Source organism: Ctenocephalides felis, unplaced genomic scaffold (assembly GCF_003426905.1).
Source record: "Ctenocephalides felis isolate EL2017-DRISC unplaced genomic scaffold, ASM342690v1 CF-g0.4_SCAFFOLD_01492, whole genome shotgun sequence".
In the NCBI taxonomy this organism is placed as follows: Eukaryota; Metazoa; Arthropoda; class Insecta; order Siphonaptera; family Pulicidae; genus Ctenocephalides; species Ctenocephalides felis.
Window position 1 is genome coordinate 33,301,695 of NW_020537646.1, and position 21,231 is coordinate 33,322,925.

A 21,231-nucleotide genomic window follows, 5' to 3' on the forward strand; every position below is an offset into this window, starting at 1 on the left:
CATAATTATCTTCATTCGTTTTTACTCATCTTAGATTCATTAACTACCAGTAATATAGTCTTAAGTTTTTAGAGCAACCTACAAATAAAAACCATTTTGTCCATATACAATATATGGACAAAATGACACAAGATAAGTACATAGTGAGATACTTATTTTTAAAATTAGTCTTAGAAACGTAATAAATCTTAGAAATTAGCCTTGTTTGATACATCAGAACAGAAGCATGATCCTCTAGAATACAAATCTTACATTGTAATCAACCTTCACCATCTTAGAAACGAAAAAGAGATCTTTTCAAGTCTCTTTTTACCGGTGAATTAGTTAGAGTAGAAGGTAAAAGCTAATCACCTTTAACAGGTTTCAATTATTTACTTTTAGGTCTTGAAATAACTTATCCGTGGACATAGTGCTGTCGTTTTGGTTATTTTATGACAATGTCATTCTATTTAAAAGTGAACAAGAATTAAAAACAATCAAAATTACATTGAATACCTAATAATTGCAATAAAATTTATTAGAATCACTAGCACTGGCATCGTTTTATTGCTATTGATAAAAAATGATTACAAGTAACAAAAACAAAGTCTCCAAAAATGTGAAAAATCCATTGTCAGAATAAACATTTGAAGACGCGATATACGTTTAAATTGATTACTGCCACAAGATTGTGACAATCACGATCAACGTCGGATAAGATTCTGTTTATGGCTTTATTCATATTATACAGTCGCGGAAACGTTACTAATCTTAGCCAATTTTTGAATGAAAACACTGTGTCATCTTTACCATGTATACCATTTTGTCGGTATTATCCCTAAAAGATTACATTGCTTTATGTTTTAATAAGTCACTAGATAAAATTAAATTTATATACCCAAATTGGCGTTAATGGAATAACGAAATAAAAATAGCAGAAAAAAGTGGTTTATTTCACTAACTATATAAATAAAACGAATCAATCAAACAACAACAAGATAACACGTTTAAATTTATCATTTACCATCTAATCAAAATCGCGATCTGGAAAAATACAATTTTCCGCAATTGCGAGCATCGCTTTTTCGCTCCCCTTTCTTCGCTAATATACTCTGAATGCGCATTTCTTTCAATGGGACGCCGAAGAGAGATTTTTTTCGAGAGAATCTTTATTCGCCATTTCATGTTTCATTAGGACTTAAAATCCTGCACTAATTAGGTCCTTTAATAAACATGTCCCTTTTGTACTTGAAAAGCTGGATTAATATCATTTGTCAATAATAAAAGAACAATTTCTTTTGATAAGCTTTACTTCCTTATATCATTTATTGATACAGAGTCGAAATAATAAGGAAGATTCAAAATCAAACGGAATCAAATACTTAGGTCAAATAGTTATATGTTGAAATAAAAATAAAATAAAATTTAAATAAATATTATGTATAAATATATATACATATATATATATATATATATATATATATATATATACTATTGTAAGTTTATATGAAACTGCCGATATTACATTGCAATATATTACATTGCAAAATGTAAACTATTTAAGTTACAAAAAATTAATTTTATCTCTAAAACTAATTATAATGTATTTAGTAGAATGATATTATTATTGTTTAAATTTTGTAAATGAATTATTTATATTTCGAATATGTCGAGGAGCTAATGGCTAGTTGTAACAGGGGTAAGTAGTAACAGGCGTTGGATCTTGACAATAAAACTTTTTTTTAATTATTTATAAAATATATGTAATTATTTTTGAGGAATTTGGTAGAGGGATAGCAATAGCATCTATTGATCTTTATTTCATAGAACTATAATCAATGGATCTCAAAATATATTAATTTAAAAAAGCATACTAAATGTCTATAGCTCCCCTAATGTAAGAACGTTAAAAAATATAAGCTGAATAATGAAAGTCAAGTTTAATTTAAAACACGTTTTAAGTTTAGTTATACTTGAAAATAAATATTTTCAACAGATTTTATTCTGATCCTTAAAAACGTTAACAAAATAGTTAGAGCTATAATTTTTTTCAAATTTTATATTGACAATTTTGAAAAACATGTGAGAAAAATATTTATAAAAAATAATACAAATTGTGAGCACTTTTAACGCAAATTGAAAACTATACTAGAATTTCATCTTAGTGACAAATGCAAGTAACATCAAAAAGATCAACACCTATCAAATTTTGATCTTTTTGAAGCGAATTATTTTTGAAACGAAAACTGTAACGTTTTTGTTATTGATACAATATTATTTGAAAGCACTTTAAACAATACTTAATAATACATAGTCATTCAAATAATAATAAGTAAAAAATATTGCAATGAACTAGTTTCAAACTTTCGTTAATAAGCAAATGTAATTAATTTATTCAATATCAATTCTTAAGAAGTGTCTTTACTATTTTTGCAACTGCCTTGAAATCCTGAAGCAGAAGTTTATGTTCTTGCAAGAAAATCCGATTTGCAAATTCTATGCTTTTTTGACGTTCCCAAATATTCTAAATTGTTTCAAAACAATATTGCAAAAAGTTTGCATGCAAATGCATGTTTTTGCTTACTAATAAGTACAAAAATGTTCATTAGCGTTTTCACCAAAACTCCTGAACCGATTTGGATTATTCGAAAATTGTTCAAAATACCTACATTATTAGTTGGTAATAGTAGGTACTAGTTAGTTTTTTGTAAAAGTCTGCAATTAGATTTTAATTAAAATTTTTACTGTGTTAAAGTTCATATCCTCATATAAGCCTACGTTAGTGATTTAATTATAATATTTAAAAAAATGATTGTTGAATTTATTGCTGAAAATTTTGAGAAGTGTAAAATGCAGCAATAAAATTATATAAATTTAATCTATGAATAATATTAAAATATGCTCTTTGGGTGCACCATAGACATTTGTTAAATTTTTGATGTGAATGTTTTAATTATTCTGTAATGCAAAAATATATTTTAATATCATCAATATTTGTACTATTCACTGTAAAACTAGTATATTGATGATAAACTCAAAGTATTTTCATTAAAAATCAATTAAGCGCATTTCATTTTACGTTCATATTCATTATCAAAATAATTCATTGCGCAGCAAGAAAAATCAAATATAAAATAGAACGCAATAGTGCGCGAATTAATAACAAGCGTTTGTGCATTGTTACATTATTTACAATTTCTTTATTTTATTGCAATAAGCAAGAGCTTTTGCTTTAGTCTCTAGAGTGCTGAAAGCTGAAAACTTCTAAAAGCTCACTACAAGCGATAGAAAGTTTCATAAGCCAGATTTAATTTCAGCAGAATTCATATTATTTACATTGCGCTTTATTATCATCAAGCGGAGCGCACATAGGCGCGGCGCAGACAATACCGGGAGAGATGTTTAAATTTCACTAGGAAAAAATTGTTTTGCAATTAGTTACAATAGAAAACAGGAATTTTATATGGAACATATTAAAAACTAAATACTTCATTCCTAGTTAAGTTTTCTCTATAGGTCTTTTGAATCATTCATGTGCTACCGATAAAATTTAAGTCTCCAAGAGATATAAAAAAAGAATCGAAAAATAATTTTGGCAATGAAAAATATTTCTTAAAAATCAAATTAAATTATATTTGAAAGCAATTTAAATATTACTTGTAATTACCTGAATGATATTTCAAATCCTAAAAACTTAGAATGCAATGTCTTAATATAAGTAGATATTTAAGGCATAGTTGCAAGTAAAATATCTTAAGATGTCGATCAAATTAATAAAGATTATAATTAATATAAATCAATAAATAAACATAAATCTTGGTAAATCTTGGCAACTCATAAATGTGAACAAAATTTGTACTTATTTTTGAAACCTCTGTAAAATTTCTGATAATTCAATGATAATTTTTTACTGCCATATGGCATTTTTTAATTTTTTTATTGAATCCCCAAAACCGTTGGACCTACCTTCTAAAAAATCTAACTATTTTTTCATTTCACAGGTGAAATGTTTTATGAATCATTGAAGTTCATAACACCGATCTCTCAAAAACTGATGGGCTGATTCTGCAGTAAAAAAGACTGATGTAAAAGCAAGGCTATGTTATGTGGTATATTTCATACAAAATTATACTAAATACTGTCATAATACTATGCATTTGCTGTACGATCAGCGGTTTTACACATAGAATGCAACTTCAACCATTGAATAATATCACAAAGATCTAGTTGTCATAGCATCGTTTTTTTTTTACATCAGTGCGTTTCCTACGTTAGATTTTCTATCTAAAATGCAATAGAAATTGAATGTTTTTTTTATCTATTCAAATCGATTGATCTGTGCACTCGAGATCGTGGTAGAGGCATGAATTTCGCCCGGTTTTTGAAGCGCTGTATAAAGTAAACAAATAATATTTTTGCTATCGATTTTTTTTATCATTTGTTTATTGGTATTTTATTATTACATAAAAAATTATTAAAAAAAATAAAAATTCACCAAGTTATGAGCAGTCAAAGTGGGGACTCAAAAAAAAGAGGGTGTCCTGGCGTGCATGATTCCAACCCTCCTGGTGATCATAAAACATAAAAAATAGATGGATTCTTAATTATTATAGATGCCGCTATCGTATGATTCTTGGATAAGTTAAAAAAAAATTGTTTGAATAGCGGCAGTTTGAACAAAATAATATTTTTCATGTTCTTTAAAACAATTCCGATTTTTTTAAAAATACTAAATGAAAAGTTATAGTTTTGGGCAAGGTCCACGCGATAAAGCGATGTATAGAGAAGATCTTCTCCTAATTTGAAGTAAATCGGTTCATTAGAACTCGAGATATCCTTACCGCCAGCTCGAAAAAAGTAGTTCCGAGAAAAACGCATTCAAAGTTTTGATTCTCGGTCGGACACGAACCGAGGTCACGTCACTAAAACAGCTATAACTCAGGAAATAATAGTGATTTGAAAAATCCTTTTAATGAAATATTTTTGAATAACTGAACTTTGAAAATATGAAAAAAAAAATCGATTTTTTCAAAATTCTACAGTAGAATACCCCCTTAAAAGCAGACATAAAACCATTTTTTTAAAGAATACCAAAATGTTCAAAAATCTTTGGAACGTAAAGATATGCAAAAAATCATTTTTGATTTCTGGGCGAAATACAATAACTTACCCTAAAAGAAGTTCGATATGTTGTTCGAAATGATCAATGATTTATTTACTTATCATATCATATATGATAAGATTTTTCTTAAAATAATTAATTGATTATTATTTACTTTAGTTAACTTTAATTTTAGTGATTAAAATTTTGTTACAAAAAATTATATTAATTACGACTTGAAGCGTTGTTTAACAAAAAATATCTATGCGTCACAGTTATTTGAAATTTCGTACGTTTTAGATATAAAAATGAAGATTTATATTTTGAAACTAACATTAAAGGATTTGTCTATGCCACAACAAAATATATGGATTAAAATATTCATAGAAATGTTTAATCAGTTTAGGTTTTTTTTGTATTAACAGACATTTTGAAAAATCAAACTTTACTTTAAATTAGAACGTAATGTTGCTATGAATGGGTATTTGCTTGATGGGCAAATTCGAAATCATATTAGTAATTATGTTGCAAATATAGAATTATATTATTATATTATTATAACAAATTGATTGTATGTCAATCTCATATATATCTTAATATATTGTAACAATACATTCATCGTTTGCGTTACAACCACACAAACTCTTCTCACAACGCCCTTACCTGTGGGAACAGTCATTAAGGACCTTTCCTAACAGGATAATGAATCCTTAACGAAAGAGAAAACATTTAATTCTAAAGGCAATTGACTTGCGGTTACTAACCGTGTACAAAATGGCAAATGACCGCTCCATTCAAGTTGGCGAGTTGTTTAGTATTACTTAACTTTATTACACTTTAAAATAACAATAGGTTGGCTGCGATCCAATCAAATTATCTTCGGATCGCTTCTTGGCAAATAATAGCATCTTCAGCGATCAAGCTTTTAAAGAATGTACATAAGAGAATATACAAATATATACAAATATATATATATATATATATATATATATATATATATATAGATATAGATATATATTTTTAACTTCCCGAAGGAGAAGTTTATGTTTTCATCAAAAAATCCGATTCACTAATTTTGTGTTTTCTCGACGTTTCAAGCCATTCTGAATCGAATGAGACTAAATTTGGAGAAAGTATGTGTGTGTGTATGTGTATGTGAACAGATTTTTTGCCGTAAATCGACATTTTCTGAAAAACGGCTGGACCGATTTCAATCATTTAAAAGCAATTCGATGTATCTCGATGAAGACTATCCTTTGTCAGTTTTGCGCTACGATCGGCCGAGCCGTTTCTTTGTGAATCGCAGGAAAGTGAAAAATTTTTCGTTCACGTTTTAGCCCGCAATTCTGAATCGATTATAAAAATTCAAAAACTGTTCGTAAGATATTGATTGCGAATGGTGCTGATTAGTTTTTGGTAGAGATCGGCCGGTCTGTTTTATTGTAATAAAGTGTTAAAAAAAATTTTCGATGATTTTTATTATTATTTTTTTGACGATAGATACCATAGTCTTCCAGATCATACTGAATTATTACAGCCCTACGACAACTCGTTTCACTTTAAAAATTCGTCAAAGTTTGCAAAAATTGGTTAAACTTGGAAAAAAGTGTTAAACGTTTCGTCCATATTTAAGTAGTTTAATTTCATCAAAGTTTGAGAAAATGAGTAGTTTTTTTTGACGTTTGTTAAAATTGAAATTAGACGATTTACTTGGTATAACGATAGAGTGCTTGGTCTTAATGAATGTGCTAAAGCATTAAAGTCCTACGGAAACTAATTCAATTATAAAAATTATTTATTTTTGAAAATTTACCCTTAGAAAATATTCCGAGTTAACGTGTCTGTTCGTTTTCAATCTTTAGTCACTCATAAATTAATTTATGGTCTAGTCGATTATTTACACTAGTTATGAGTTATTTTGATTCGGGCAGTAACACCAAGTGAAAAACTAAAGTAGTTGTAAAAACTTGATTTGGCCATTCGTTTCGGACCGTCATTCAGTGGAACAACTAAAAGATTTTATAAAAAATGTAGAAGGAAATCGAAAAAAAAATTATAAATTTATATATAAATACTTACAGAAAATTAATTACACAGAAATATACAACACTATTACACAGTGATAAACCAAGCTATTAATATTTGGAGCATTTAAAACTAATGATTTTTGACAATTTTTTTTGTTACATTCTAGTGTGTGCAGAGTTGTGGACATCTAAAAACTGAATGAATTAAATTGACAATTTTTTTGTGAAAGTGTGAAACTCTTTTTTACCTAAGATACCAAATAAAGAGAACTCATTTTAACAGATTTTTTTCTAGTCAAATTTTTCTGTACTTGCCTTTTTCGAAATACGCTGAAAATGGTATAAAAAACAAGGTGGGTTCCACATGAGTTTTCTCTTTATATGCCATCTCGGGTAAAAAAAATTGAACAGAATTGGTGGTGCTCATATTATGGCGCCTGGCCTACAAAATTGATTATTTTAGTTTTATGAATCAATGACATGAACGAAAGCTTCCTATGCTATAATACACTACATCTATTACTTAATGAAGTGTAAAGTATAGAAAATATTGATTGATAATGACTTGGAACATAATTCACGATTAAGCGGTGACTTCATTGTTAAAGAGCTTGTAACTTTTTATCTAAGTATGAAACTGAAGTTTTACTTTACTATAATAATCTGGGCGTCGATTGAAACAAAAGGAAATTTGACATGTCATAATTTGCAACTTCCCCTAGGATAAGTGATAGTAATCGCATATATTCACGTTTCAAAAATTTCTGAACATTTTGGCATACCTTAGAAAAAATGGATGTATGTGAGTGTCCACGATTCTGAGCGTACAAATTAACCGATTTGAATGATTAAAGCACATTCGATTCCTGTGGATGAAAATTCATGCTGATTATTTTTTTATGATGACAGGTGCAGCTGTTTCGAAGATACGGGGCAAAAAGTGCCAAAAACGGTAATTTAGTTTTTGAGAAAACGGAGTACCCGATTTGAATGATTCAAAAAACATATTACTTGTATTGATAAAATGAAAAATTGGTAAGGCAGGTCTAACAGTTTCGGTGATACAGAGGAGAAAGTAACAAAAATGATATTTGGCTGTACAAAATGATCATTAGACATATGCACATTAAATTAGGAAATATCTTGTAAAGATTGTAATTAGGTGGACTAATTTTGTTACAATTTTTTTGGGTTCCGTACCTAGATTCCGTATTTTCAGATTTTCAAATAAAATTATATGAACGAATAAATAAATAGTAATATTAATTTTGTCTTTGAAAATATTAAAAACAATTGTAATTATTCTTTGATCAATATTTATTTTTTTTTTGCTCGAATATTTTATCTGTTAAGGCACGATGCTATACACCACTAGTTATTTTTGTAAACAAATGTTTTATAGTACAATATTTATGAAGATGGAAATTATAATTACAAATAATCGCATTAGTTAACAATAATAAATAGTATGACATGTCAATTTTTTACCGTAATAATAACGTTTATTTAATTTAATAATATTACACTCACAAATTTTGTTTGCACTTTTATCGCAAAATAATTTTTTATAATTTTTTACTGTAACTAATTTGGCAAATTTTATGTTATGTGATGTTATTTGAATTTATTGTTTGAATTGTTCATATTACAGAGAAAATAATGCGTCATTCTGCCAGCTTGTAGCTTCTTAAGCCGGAATTGTTGAATTTTTTCTTGTACGTTCAGATGATCCTGGAGTGGAAACCGATAAGAGTACTTCAATTTTGGATGTGTCAATTTGTGGTATCGATTTTCTGATTGTTTGTTTATGCGCCGATCCAACTATTTCCATATTCGCTAAATCCATTAGGTTGATTACCGTATCCTTATTTGTTATTAGAGGTTTTTCTGCAAAATCCATCGATCCCAATGGTGAACTCAACATGCTCATCATATCTTCAGTTGTATTTATATTTTTTGTGTTAAGTTTGCAATCTCTTCGTTCCTTAATTGTTATTACTTTATCGCCTTCATAATGTTTGTGTTCAAATTCTGAAAAAGATATTCCAACTTCTTCATCACATTGTCCTGAGGATTGTTTTACGGTAGTAGATGGCACCCAGTTTATAATAGCATGTTCGATCATTGCAAATATATCACCACGATATGTTGAATCAGTATATATATCGCCATTTAAATAAAACGTTAAAGCATTGTGTTCGCATATTTTCTTCATCGCATGCCAATTCTTCTCTAGCTGATTAATATGTTTTTTTGCCAATTCCGATAAATTTTTAGGATGTAAAACACTATGTGTTGGTTTCTCATTCAGATCACTTTTGAAGGAATTTGACAAACTAATTTGCTGACTGATAAATGGCTTTTGATATCGCTGCGTTGTATTATCAAGGCACAATTTACCAGGTTTTTCCAAAAATATTATTTTGTTAGGAGGTGTAGTTATTGAGCAAATTGCATGTAGAATGGTGCAATCAATGGGCAGCCCAACCACGATCCACCCATGACCCTGAGATTCAACATCTCTTAGCTTTTTATCCAGGATAGTAATAATAATCTCCGGTGCACACCTCAATTCACTATCGTGCGACGTATCACGTCGATGATCTACATTTAAGTTTAGATTTTCTTGTCTATATAGCAATTCAAAATCAATGAATTCTAGATTGTATTTTTGGCTGAGCATTAATGCCAAGCATTTTCTGCCGCATCCTCGTTGGGCAATTAATAAAATTCTTGGATATCTTGGAACATGAAAACCATACTTATACTGCAAAAGTTTTGAGCACTCCGACGCAATTTCCATCATGTTTCTGTTTCCCGCATTAATTACCTTTAAATAGTTTCCATAAAGCTGTTTTGCTGTCAATACGTGTTGTAGAAATTTTCGCCTGTATTGAGAAAATTGATCATACGAATGCCAAGCAGTTGGAGAATTGATACAAGTATCAATATAAAACACGTGCGTTGGATCAATTCCTGCATTTATAAATTGCAAAATTTCGTGTCTAGACGTCGGCATATCATAAAAGAGCCAACCACCGACAGCTATTTCTTCCTGCTCAATGATTTTTTTTAACTTGCCAATCATAGTTGTTAGATTAAGTTGGTGTTCTGCATTACTGTTCAAATTTAAAAATTGTCTTCTACTTATTACAAGCATTTCTGAATCCGCTGATAAAGCTTCTGCCAGTTTTTTGCTTTCAAAACTAGGAGAGCCATAAATTATCACTCTGAGAGAGTTTAGCATTTGTTGAGCGTTTCTAAAATAATTTTTCATAAACATTATATGATCTTCAGGTAGTTCTAATAGCATTCGCTCAAGAACTACCTTAAAAATTTCGAATATTTTATTTTTCTCGGCATTTGGTAAATATCCTATAGGAAAATTAAGTGCAGACTTCATAATTAATACGATGAAGTAAACGTTAGTTTTTCTCTATTAATTCTGGTGACTTGTGATTTTTTATTTTTATTTTTTGTTTTATTTACATAGTAAAGCATGTAAATATTTTTTTAATCATAAAAAATTAAATAAACTTTTATTCTGGTTTGATCAAAATATAATTTGTATTTGACGTTTGTTAAACGGTTAGTTATATGTGAATGTCATTTTTTTATTGTAATGGCATCTGACGTAAATCAATTGCCGCATTCAAAATTAATCTGATGAAATACTGTCAAAGTTCCTAGGTGTTTAGTAAATTTGTATTTTTAACTTCCCGTAAAGTAGTTATAGTAATGGGCCGAAAATCGAAAATGAAAATTTTTGCATCTCTCCACGTTTTGAAGGTTTCTGAACATTTTGGCATACCTCAGAAAAAATGGATATGTGTGTGTGTTTTGTGTGTCCGCATTTTTTCGTTCACGTTTTCGGGCGCACGGATCAAACGATTTGAATGATTGAAACAACATTCGATTCTCATTCGTAGGGAGATGTGCTGATTAGTTTTTGGCAAAGACAGGTCCAGCCAAAAATGGCCGTTTTTGAGAGAAATTGAGAGCATCCGAATTGAATGATTCAAAAAACTTTTAACAATTGCTTTTAGAAAAAAAAATATTTCGAAGATTGCTTTTAATTTCTTTTAGAGAATTGCTTTTAGAAAAAAAAAATTTTTTTGTTTATCGAAAATAATTTAGATTTCAATTTTAATTCTGGCTAAAATTTTAAAGCTCACTTATATACTTTAAATAAGTATTTTTGACTTTGTGTTTCAGTTTATATAATTCTTATAAATCATAGACAATAGTATTTATAATAATCTATTTGAAAACATTTAATATGCCTCGAACATTTTGTTACTTTACGAGAAGTTCTAGCAATTTGCCTTAATTAATTTTTCTAACTGTGTAATAATTTTTACTTTTGTAAACAAATATTTTATATTATAATATTCATAAAAATAAAAATGATAATTACAAATAATCGCATTTCCACAAATCAAACAATAAAGATAAGCAATTATTCTTAAATAGTTGGAAGTTTTACGAATTAGCATTTTGAAGAGCCAATTTCAAGTGTATTGATTTTTATTTTACAAAAAAATATTTTAAGTTATTGTTCTTTAAATGTCAACGATTAAACTCAATTAATATTGAACAAATTTGGAACTACCTCTCAATTCTAATTCATTCTGTTGAAAAGATTAAATGACATGCGTCATATATCTATAATGTTGTAATACAAAATTATATTAGTATAATTAATTTTAAGATATGCTATTACACGCAGATTGTCTTAAATGTTTCACATGATTTAAAATTGTCAACGATAAAATCATACGACTATAATTCAACTCATTCATAAAATGATACCAGAATCATGCATTTCATAGTACTTCACACGCAACAAAATATTTAAAATTGAACATTTTTGCAATGTTTTAATAGGCCAAATTTGATTTTCACCACGATTTTTAAATTTTTCATGATATGATCGGAGAAATCGTAAGCTCTTTATATATGTTATTGTGAATTGATACATGATAGTGAAATTATATTTTATATTCACGTAAAATACATTTCATATTAAATAATATAATATAAAAAATAAATTTTGAAAGTAACCTGTTTATCAACTTGAACATTTTACTTTTATTATAAAATTTATTATACTAATTGTAAATACAATTTTTTCAAAGATACTCCTAGTTTAACTACTCTATAATTTCATAGCTATAAAAAATATTAAATAGAATACGAAAAAATTTTTAGTTGAGTTACTACAAAAATATTATATAAATAATTTTAATTAGATTTTAACTTGTGGAGATTACCGAAACATTAAATATATTTCTTTCAAACAGTAATCTACCGACTAGAAAATTTCCTGATTCGAATCAGACCAAAAACCTAATTCGAATGAATTCGAATGCGAATAACTTGAATGAATCGATTAAATTCGATGGCTCGCATGATTTAATTAATTTTTTTATTTTTATATTTTAATTCATAGTTTTGGGCTTGCTTCGTGTTAATTCGAATCAAACGAAATGTGATTCGAATCAGGTTCTTATGGGCTTGATTTAAATGATTCGAATCACTTGATTTGACTGGCACATCATTAGAGAATTTTATTAATTCATGAACAGCAATAATTTCAAAATGATTCTATGAGTTATTCTGCTATGAACTAGAAAATTTAATGTAAATATTTTATAAGGTAAAATCTATCAGAAAAAATAAACAGAGAAGGAATGCCTAATTGAAAATTAACGCGAATTTCAACGTAAATATGCAATACATAGTAATATAGATGAAAATATTAAATTCTAATTAAAAATAATATTTAAAAATATTTTGTCATTTTACAATCTTCTAATTATTTGTTTACTTTCTATGTAAAAGCTTTCAATTACAAAATTTAAATAGTTAGCTCTTTGACTATAATACAGAAAATATGTGATATATTTAGAAACTTGAAAAGCGTTTTTAAAATAAGTATGGGTGAAAGGTTCATAAACAAGGTACCAACATCTCATCAATCAAAATTTCTGCAGAATGAATAGCAGGGCAAAATGAAAAATTAATATTCGCTAGAAAATAAGCGGACAGAAGCTTAATAATATATATATATATATATATATATATATATATATAAATATATATAAATATATATATACATAAGCTTTTTATTTATTGCTGACTTAGGTAATGATAAGAAATTTTCAATCACGAGGCGCAGTCAGCAAGTTGTTTTAAATTAATGGAATCGCTGGTAACTGGAAGCAATAATTTTGTTTATTTTTTAATATGTAAGCATGATTATCCTATTATAGATTACTATCGAATTATTGTATTAATTAAATATAAAGTATCAAGACGTAATAATCATAGTTTGTAAATTTAAATTTTAACTCGGATTTGGTTTTTCAGTTATAGTAGAGAATTCTAAATAAATTAAGTCTATTGCCATTGTTTAAAAAAGTATAAAGTATTTAGTTATAGCAAATTTATTATCCTCTTAAAACGTTCTCCTTTCAAGAATCTATCGAATAAATAGATTATTTATCTCTAAATAATTTTGTGTTTTAGAATCTCAATTTATTAATAAAGTATGAATAATAGGTACTATATAAGAACATAAACACATTCTTGTAAACATTTGCTATATTGAAATTTGTTATTGTTCTAAATTATTATTATTGATTATTATTACTATTATTTTAAATATTTATATTTATATCTGTATAATGCAGGATTAAATACTTTAGAGAGAATATGGATAATAAAAAGATCGTAATTTTTAAATTAGTCTTAACTTATTAGCCGTCGAACACTGTTTTTTTAGTACTGAATAACTTGTTTCAATTTATTAATGTTTATATCATTTGCGAAATTTATTTTATTATTTATGAAGTTTTTTTATGTTATTTATATTTGTTTCATACTCGTTTAAATTTCACAGAAATAATAAAAATTCTATAATGTATAATATCTCTACGCTTGTATATATATCTTAGCAACTGTTTTTAATTAAAAATTTTCGATTTATGTTAAAGTGATTTTTTATATTCAGGTGAATTTATATTAATCGTAATACTAAAACAACTTCAAGAACTTACAATCTTAAACTTGCGATAAAAACATATATTATATCTATCAAATTCAACTTCTCTAATTTTATTGAATATTTTATTTTGAGTATAAATTGTACTTATATCTTAACAACTCGTTTTTACTTAGAAGTTTTACTATTATTTTATAGTCTTCGTTTTATTTTCTGATGAACTTTTCAGCACTACCTAAGTTATTTAAATTATGTAGATTATGATTTCAAAAATTACAAATTTACATATCTTATATATAAAAATGGATCGCAAAATGTGTTGGTAAGCGCATAACTCGACAACGCCTGGACCAATTTGGCCAATTCTTTTTTTAAAATGTTCGTTTATGTCCAAGGATGGTTCTTACGGCGAAAAATGATCGAATAATTGCCGGGAAAACCCTAAAAACAGCCCTTTTCTTCTTTAATCGAGTAGGCAACGCAATTTGTAAAAAAAACAATGATTTATGTCATGACATTTTGTGTAGTTTTTGATAATCTAATTTTGAATATATATTTATATAAACATAGAAATATCTTTTGCTTAATCAAGCTATATTGGCAGCCAAATTGTATGTTGTTTGTTCCCATATTGGAAAACCATCAGATTTGTTTGTCTATGCGCCAGGTAATCAAACAAAAAATCGTTTATCACAAAGCACTACAATGAAAAGTGAACTGATTTTTGAATTGTGATTTACATTATTAAAATTACTTACTTTTAAATGCTTATAGTGTTTTATTTAATTATTCTTAATTCACACCGAATTATTACCAGGGTGACGGTTCTGTTCAGGATAATTTTTTGCAAAGAATAGAAAAAAGATAGGCACAAAACACCGCCACATTACAATTTTTTTTGACAGGATGGAGTCTGTTGGGCCGGCTAGTACTACATACAAATTCTATACAAAAAAAATTGTTTGGGGTGTATATTGTACTTTTAAATATAGATATTATAATGAATAACCAAATCTGAAGATGGATTACAACAAAACATACTCATCAAATGTGGTAAAAATACTAAATAATTTCATCAGTAATATATAAAAAAATATCAAGGTTATTTTTTAAATTAGTTTGAGTTTATTAGCCAGCAAAAAACAATTTCATTGTTGTGCAATATTTATTAATTTTTGTGTTACTTACGGAAAAAAAATATATTTGATTTGTTTTATGAGTACATTCGGGTAACTTTCATAGAAATATTAAGAAAAAATTAATGTATAAAATACATGCGCTTTCAATGTAAATACTTTATTAATCAGACAAAAAATAGAACAGACACAAATAAAATAAACCAAAAAAACTTCATATTTTTTTTATTCTCAAGTAATACATAAAATAATAAATTGAAACAAATCATTACAGTACCCAACAAAACCGGTTTTTGTTAGCTAATAAGTTAAAACTAATTACAAAATTACGATCTTTTTATTATCCATACTCTCTCTAAAATATTTAATTTTGCATACTACTGAAAAAAAATTGTAATAATAAACAATAATGATAACAATTTAGAACAATAATGAGTTTTTAATATTTTACATAATTAAAAGAATGTAAATTTTTTTATATAGTGCCTATTATTTCAACTTTATTAATTAGTCACAAAATTATTTCGAGATAAATGAAATCTATTCATTCGAAAGATTTTTTAGAGGAGAATGTTATAAAAGGATAATGAATTTGATGTAACTAAATGCTTAAATTTATACTGTTTCTAAATAATAGCAATAAACCTAATTAATTGCATTATTAAAATTATGCAGATTGTAAATTCAACATCTCTATTTTTTTAAGTTAAATACTAGTTTATTCTGAGGATATAATGTACTAGCATCTTAACAACTGTTTTACAGTTCATTTTTTAATATTTGTTCGTAAATTCGGGTGAATTTCATAAAAATATTTAAAAAAATCTATTTTTATTACGTCTACGCTTACGATGCAAACATATAAAAAATTATATTTATTATTTAGCATTTGTTTTATGTTCGGGTTAATTAGATAGATATTAAAAAAACTTCACTTATCTCTTTTGCAGTTTGCAATGCAAACATGTTATTAAAATCATACTGATTATAAAAACTATACGGATTGCAAATTCCAATCCTCTAATTTACTAAAAAAAATTGTTGATTATGTATAATACTAATAGCTTAACAACTGTTTTTAGTTAACAGTTTTTCCGTTTATGTAATTGATTATAAAATTGTAAATTATGTATATATTTGTTTCTTTTGTATTGGTAAATATGATGTAAGTTTTAAAAAAGCTTCGAACTCTATTATTTCTATATTTGCGATGTATGTAAATTAACAATAATACAGGTTATAAATTCAACTCCTCTAATTCAAAAAAATATATATATTTTTTTTAATAAATTTTGCCAATTTTTTAAGTAATTGGTATTGCACATACCAATAATTATTACTATTTTTTTTTAAATTAGTAATAATTAAATATTACTAGTTACTAGTTAAATGTTGCTAATTTTTCAATTGGTGTTGCATGTAAGTACCAATAATTCTACAAAATTTAATATTAGTCGCAACAATTTTTTTTCTAATTTCGTAAATTACCTGACAAACAGTGGAAAAAAATCCAAATAATTTTATCTGAATATCTTCTATTTTTTAAGCACAACAAAAGTTTAAAAAACCCTTGCACTTGTACAAAAATTTGTCAAATATTTATCACTTATTGTCTTGATAGACAGTTTTTTGCACACAAATTTGTTGATAAAAATGTATCGATTATTTTTGCTTCCACATAATTTAATTCAATAACAATTTTCCGACCCGCAATATCGTATAAATTTCACGATCCTCGATAAGGTTTGATTTATATTACGCGTGCTGACCCTGAGGGGCGCAATAGGCTACTGACTTTCCCACACGACTGTGCTTTTGTTATTAGGGAAGATTTTCATAGTGAAAATATGCGCAATGCGCATGCCTGCATTTTCTTGCTAATAGCGACACACGTGAACGTGTGTCGTGCTTTTCAATTGTATCTGTATCGTCTCTGTGGCACGCGAAATTAAATATTATGGAGAGAATAGGGATGATAAAAATAATTTTTAAGTTTTTTTTTAATTGTTAAATAGAACTTTTAAATTAGTGGTGCATGGCATCGTGCCTTAAGACAAAATGCTGGAACTTCATGTATCGCAATAAAATATTCGAGGAATATTAAAAGCTTTAAAATAAATTGTTATAAATGTTGTAACATCCATTATTCGTATTTCATTGACAAAATGTAAAAGCTTAGAAATTGCACAATAACTTTCATATATGTTCACATGAAAAGTAAATAAACAAAACTTGATCAAGCGGAATTAGAATGAAAGAACTTATATCATATTTCTAAGAATTATATAAACTGAATATAAAGTTAAAATTAATCATTTGAAGTATGTAAATGAGTTTTAGAATATTTAATTTAAGAATTAAAATTGAAATCCAAATTATTTTTGATATTCAATAAAAAAATTTTTTTGAAATTCAAAAACTTTTTTTTGCTTTCCCCAAACACTAATCAAATCATTTAAATCGAATGCTTTGTTATCTCAAATAATGTCATTTTTTACACTTTTAGCTCATTATTTCTGGACAAAAAATTGTAACCGCACATACATACACACACGCACATACGCCAACACATACACACATCCATTTTTTCTGAGGTATGCTAAAATGTTAAAGTTATGCAAAAATTTTCACTTTCGATTTTTGGACGATTACAATAAATTACCCTACGGAAAGTTAACTAGGTAAATTGTTTAAAAATATAGTTTTTTACAAAATATAATAAAATTACAATAATCACAACAATTTGATACAAATTAACAAAAGTGTCTGCACACTATCCTTACAGTAATTTTGTAAAAATAATTAGAATTTTAATATTTAAAACTAGGTATTCAACTTATTATAGATTTAAAACTACACAAGTTGTAGCTTAGAGAACGGCCATTATTCCTGTTCGGACGTCTTTTCGTTTTATTATATTGACCATGAAGGTGACAAACCTCAGGGCATTAAGCTTTACACGGAATGATTGCTATCCCTGGTAGAGGGGGTAGCGGAGTGTATTAATTGAACTAGTTGTTCACTTCTAAAAGTAAAGTCCGCTTAACAACATGTAAATAACCAATAAAAAATAATATACCTTCTTTCATTATAACTTAGTAACAAATCAGTGACTGTAATTAGAACTACAACAAATCATAATATACAAACAAATCAGTATTTAATACAGTTCACAGCCACAAGGGTTAAATTATAACCAAACAACCTGAATTATCGAAGAAGAGTTTTAATAAATTCTATAACTACGTAACAAAAAATACAATTACTTTAAGATTGGTTTCTATAAATAATTACTTTAAAATGTACTTCATCATTTTCCCACGTAGTGGACGTCTTAAATTTAACATCTATAATCATCACAAGATTTTTTTTCTGTATAATTAACATTTAGCGGAGTTAAATAATATAGAATGATAAGAGTAAGTGTTTATGAAATATAACGAATGGCTTCAATAGAATCAATCAATGACCATTTGAATATATAGATATATCAAATTCGGTACAAATGAAATACAAGATTTTCCAGTTTCCAGGCTACAGTTCGCTGTCTAATATCCTTTTAAGGATGAAAGAAAAAATAAAGTGATAAAGTAAAAATTAGGTCATTATTACTAAATAAATTTCAGATGTAATTTAAAAATACTGTTTTATCAACGATCAATATAAATCTCAATGTAGATGATTCTTTAACCCTTTGCCCTCGTTTTCTCCACTTCCATTCTCAGGCTCCACACCATTCCGCTCGTATATCTGCTCTCAGGCACCAAAGCATTTATGACTAAAATTATCAATACTTTTACATTTTATCAGAGCATTTCTTGTCCAGTTGAAAACGAGTTTGTTGGTAATTTGTACTCGGTACTTGTTACGTTTGTATATTTTTACAGGTGTAATATTTTTATTAACGAAAAATGAAATGAAAATATTTAACTACCATGCAGTATTACAGTCGCTTAAAATAAATTCTTGTGATGCGGTCAATGGTAAATTACTATAATTTCGACAAATTATATCACCTTATGTTTTCAAAGTCTCCTCAACGCTTACTTAATTTTAATTTATCCTGAACCTCTCACCTAATTTTCTACTGACAATATGCACGATTTCTGTTGCGAAACAAAAAATTGTTTGATATAAAATGTACTAGAAACAAAACGAAAATATAAAATTCTAATATCGATTTTAAACTGAATTCTTGATAGGGCAAAACTTAAAAATTTTACCACAAGATAATACAGTAATTATAAAACACATATTTTGTACTGTATTTTAAATAATTATAAAACACATATTTGGATTATGATATATCTAAAGTTCACTGAAAAATTATTAGATCAATCAGCAGGTATGAATATGTTTATACATGCAAAACGTGTTTGTTGTGTATTCTTGCTTTTCTATTGACAGATAGTAATTTCGAGTAGTATGATACCCATCTCAAAATTGAATACGAGGGCAAAGGGTTAAAGTCTCTAAAGAAAACTATAATACAAGTAAATGAATAATAAGGCTAATCATTGTTTTTTTTATAAACTATTAAATCAAAATTTTAATTCACAATTGGCCTTTATTAAGCGCTTACAGGATATTTAACTACCATTATGTCTCTACTATTTGTCACAGAGCATACGGCATCGATAACGTTTACTGTCATATTATCTCTAAATGCATGTAAATTGCACACATTATGCACACAATATTATCCAATTGCAATTAAGAGTATGTATTTGCAAAATAGGTGTGTCATCGTAGGTGTACAAATGAAATTGTATCTCTTTGGACAAATGTATTTGTGTATTCGAATTTCGCGCGCGTCTTATCTTTGTAATACAGAGTGAAGTATACTATGTTTCTATGCGATTAGGCTTATTGTGTTTATGTACGTCCTGTTCCATTTTGTACTTCAAGGAGACCACATCCAGCAAATAAATCATCTTATATCTTAAATTGTGTTTTGGTTAATGTTATTATTTATTTTATTTATTACCATAAAATTGGTCCATCTCACGGATAGTTAAAATCAGTGCATATTTAGTAATACTATAACCAAAAAATACACATACAAGTTTTGTTTATGCTGTACACGTGGGTCAACAAACTGGAAATATACATTCTTGGATTCAAGTTAGGTGAATATTAAAAACACTGCTTAATTCATGATCGGGAACAGCATTTTCGTGTAATTGGAGTTGGATTTGGCAAGTTATTCCTTTACTATACAAGCTATACCACGCCGCCAAGCCATTTGACACATAACCTCTATCTGGAGTTACTACTACGCTGTATATCTCGGGATACATTGCTGAGGACAAATTAATTCAGGAACGATAAGTTTTACTGGAATTTTGGACCATACACAGGAATTTTTTGGACAATACACAGGAATTCTCTGGACAGCACACGAGGTAGAGCGAGGTATTCAAGTAACAACCTGTTGCTGAGTCTAAACTTTATATATTATATACTCATTTTTATATGTTCTTTCATATTTTGTACGTTACTATTGTTCAAATTATTACCTTAAAATTTTGTTATCGTAAAGACATATTGTATAAATTACTTTGAAGTGTACAATTCCACTTTTAAAGTCATTATATTACCATTACTTAAAATTTTGTTATCGTAAAGATATATCGTATACATTTTATCAAAGTGTACAGTTCCACTTTGTAAAGTCATTATATTACCCATTATTTAAAATGACTGATATCAATACGGTTTTATCACAATTTGCCATTGTTAAAAAGCATATTGAACGCTGGAAAGAATTGTATATGGTAACACCATTATTTTTGTTCACACTAGTCAACACTGCTGCTGCAGTATTATCAGTACCAGCAGTAACTAGCATTCAATAGATAGATTTTGGGATTATAACTGTTCAGGTCGATAGTACCTTTTATCAGTAAATTGATATCATTTGTGATTTCCGTACTCCGTTACAATTATTCCGCAAATAAATTGAATTGAATTAAAATAGTG

At 27.4% G+C, this 21,231-nt stretch overlaps 1 protein-coding gene across 1 annotated transcript; it reads right to left on the reverse strand.

The window, feature by feature from the left end:
• Positions 1 to 8,794: 8,794 nt before the first annotated feature.
• Positions 8,795 to 10,510, reverse strand: LOC113371142 (adenylate kinase 8-like). Its single transcript, XM_026611787.1, has one exon. It carries the CDS (start codon positions 10,508 to 10,510, stop codon positions 8,795 to 8,797), a length of 1,716 nt encoding a protein of 571 aa, XP_026467572.1.
• Positions 10,511 to 21,231: the final 10,721 nt, after the last annotated feature.